Source organism: Sardina pilchardus, chromosome 11 (genome assembly GCF_963854185.1).
Source record: "Sardina pilchardus chromosome 11, fSarPil1.1, whole genome shotgun sequence".
Classification (NCBI taxonomy): domain Eukaryota; kingdom Metazoa; phylum Chordata; class Actinopteri; order Clupeiformes; family Clupeidae; genus Sardina; species Sardina pilchardus.
In genome coordinates this window covers 34,527,422-34,530,763 of record NC_085004.1, presented here as the reverse complement: position 1 = coordinate 34,530,763, position 3,342 = coordinate 34,527,422, and the positions used below count along the sequence as shown (strand labels likewise).

Below are 3,342 nucleotides of genomic sequence, written 5' to 3'. Positions count from 1 at the left end.
AGAGCCTGATAAACCAATCAGGGACAGAGCCTTCTGTGCTAATCCACTGGGACCAATGAGATAGCGTGTTGAGTGACAGTCCTGTTTCCAGGGGGAGAGGGAGATGGATGTGTGCGACTGCACTTGGCTGGATCCTAACACACTCAAGGCACTGTAGCTCTTAATGAAGAGCTGGTTTTAAATAACTTCTTGTGATTTTCTATATCTTTGTGTAATGCAGAAATTTGTTCACTGAGTGTCAGTGCACTGTATACATTATACGATGGGTCATTTATATTTGCATTATACAGCTTATGTGGTGGTGGGGTATTTCTATTTGCATTATATAGCCAATGTGGTGGTGGGGTATTTCTATTTGCATTATATACTGTAGCCAATGTGGTGGTGGGGTATTTCTAGATATGAGATACTGGGAAAGGCCTTATTAGTGAATTAGCATTAGGATGCTAGAGAAGTCGTTGACAAGATGGGCACTATTGCCTCCATCATTCTAGCTGCATGTTTGAATTTATGTTTAACCTATTCAATTTGTTAATTTTGGCAATTAAAGTATGCTGTTGAGTTGGATAACTATTGGTAGGGTTTGCGTGTGTTTACCAACTATGACCTATCACCTATGCCCTATGCACCTTAGGGTGCAGCTAATATGATGTCATGGGATTCACCTTTGATGATAAAAAAAAAATGTTGGTGTTCACACTACACTCTGATGATGGCGTAGGCCGAGACGCATCTGTGTGGACATCTACATAAACGTTGTGTGTATATGGTCTAAATAAATGTAAGGAATGAAAAAAAAGCTTGAGAGTGTGTTTTTCCCCTTCACTTTGATATTCATGTTTAGGCCTACACATCACTCTTGAAAAAATACACACACAACAGCACGACACACGTGCATGGTGCAAATGTCAGCAACGTCTTCGTTATTAAACATCACCAAGGTACATGTGATCTTGTGAAGTGCTGTCCCAATCCCACAGGTCAGAGGTCAGGGGTATTTCACACTTATGCAATTCTACAATTGTATCGTTGTTCAGCTAAACCTCTCTCTGTTCTGCAGAAAATTAATAGTCCTTCTAGAACATTAGTTGAGAAATGAGTCTATAGATGCAGTACTGTGAACTGCAATGGGCCCTGGCAAGTTAAACATGAATATATAAATAATTTAATTCAATAAATATAGCCTACAAAACATACAGTAAATGCAAGACATTTGTTTACATTCACCACTCATTTCACAAGTGAATGTTTCTTTTTCCTTTAAATCCTCCTTTAACCCTTATGTTATCCTCAAATCTTATCGACATTTGTTATCCTTGGGGTCAATTTGACCCCAGCTAAATAAACTCTCAAAAAATGATTATAATGCATATTGTTACTACGTTTTTTAATAACCACCATCAAAAGCCTTACAACCCCCCCCCCCCCCCCCACACACACACCCCTTTATGAACCCTGGAACCCTGGCTGGCAATATTGCCCATCCAGTGTCAGCAACCCAAAGGCTGATTTTTTTTTTACTTTTTCAGTCTTGCCAAAATAACTTATATGTAATATACTTGTATATGTAATAATGATAATAACTACATGTTCTCATACTATTACGATAATAATATCCATGATGTGTCAAATATTCATTTACCTCATGCTTAATAAAAATGGGGTCAAATTGACCCCAAGAACACCAATGTACAGGACATTGGAAACATATTATTGTGCACATTTCATAATTACTCTGTTGTACCCTTCAAATGAGGAAAAGTCATGAAACATGAAGCAAAACAAAAAAAGTGAACCATATGTTTCTTGTCCATGAAGTGGGGCGCAGATTCAGATGCCATTTCTGCTATCAACTGATGAGCAAACATCGGCGCAGCCAATCAGTGCTCGAGTCTGAAAAAACTAAACTAAAACGAAATCACCGACCGGTCGGTCCGTCGCTTTTCCAGGTTGCCCGGGGCTTTCCGTTTCTCCACAGACACGAGAAATACAGAAGTGGTCGAGTTTCTGAACCCTTCCTAGAGCTGAGCTAAAACTCACAGCTCGACTGCAGAAGTGTCAGATTTACACAAGTTCTTCAAGATTGTCGAACCTACTCACACCTGCAGGATGGCAGATAATAGCAGCCAGAACGAAGTCCTGATTGAGGGAGCACCCAACGCGATGCCCGCTCCCAGGTGAGGATTTATGGTTGTGGTTATTATGGTGATGCGATTTGGCATGGGCTACGCTTTTGGCCAAAGCGACAAACAATTATAGGCCAACAATAATTAATTTAACAGTGAACAATTCCAAAAAGTTGGTTAGACTACATCATAGGGAGAATAGCATTAATAGCCTACACAATATCAATTCAAGCAATAACCAGGCAATCAACATATTAACCCTTACATAGGCTAATACATAGGGGATGAAACCTAGGTCCACGGGCAGATAAATTAGCCTGCTTTTTGGTGTACCGTAAAATCAGAACGTTCAAGGTGCATTTATTGATAGACATTAGTTTGATTTTGTTTTGACTATGAGTTCATTGGTTTGCAATCCGTTTTATAGGCTATTGGTGTTAAGAGAACTTGTTTATTGTTCTATTTGGGTAAATGTTTATAAATAAATAAATAAATAAGTCCTGTTTTTACAAATATGCATACTTAATATTGCCACAGTATTCTCAAGGAGAGAAAATGAGTTTGACTAACTGCGTAGCAAATGCCTGAACGCCAACAAGTCTGAACGCATTTTCCTTGAGGTGAAATATTTTGATATTGGATTGCTGAAGTGACAGTCGAGTAAATTAAAATGTGGAAACCAGCAGTATTGTTTAACTTAATTCATCAATCACACCTTCAAATTTAGTTTTGGTTTCCTGGTGAAAATGAATACGTGTTTTACCTGGATACTACTGACGTCACATCAGAAGAGATTTGTAATTGGCCCCTTAAAAAAAATCGTGAAATATCGTCTGATTTTTGTAGTGTCTAATGTATATGTGTATGTATTCTGCTGAATTGTTCAATAAAGCTTTAAAAGAAAGATATCGACAAACTATACAATATATATATACAATGTATCAAACCATAAATTATGCCTAACAGTAATGATTCATTGGTTCATTTGTAGTTTTGTTCCAAATAACTGTGGTATAGTGATGCAGTAATCAGTGTTTAGGGAAGTTGCTCAGATCAGCCATGATCACAGCTGATAAGCAACAGGTCGGCTGGCTGCAGTGGTGAACTGGTGATGTGGCTCTGATCTGGCCCTGATCAGACCAAACATTCATTTTCTATGACGTGGCACTCATAGGCTAGCCAGTCGTATCAATTAGCATATACCAGATGACATATG

At 38.5% G+C, this 3,342-nt stretch overlaps 1 protein-coding gene across 2 annotated transcripts in view; it reads left to right on the top strand.

The window, feature by feature from the left end:
• The first annotated feature begins 1,947 nt into the window (after positions 1–1,947).
• Positions 1,948–3,342, top strand: part of cd74a (CD74 molecule, major histocompatibility complex, class II invariant chain a) — a 5,448-nt gene continuing 4,053 nt past the window's right edge. For both annotated transcript variants that reach the window (XM_062548621.1, XM_062548620.1), the window contains exon 1: positions 1,948–2,177. In XM_062548621.1, the coding sequence (XP_062404605.1) occupies positions 2,110–2,177 (68 nt within the window). In that variant the 5' untranslated portion in view covers positions 1,948–2,109. The remainder of the gene's footprint in view (positions 2,178–3,342) is intronic.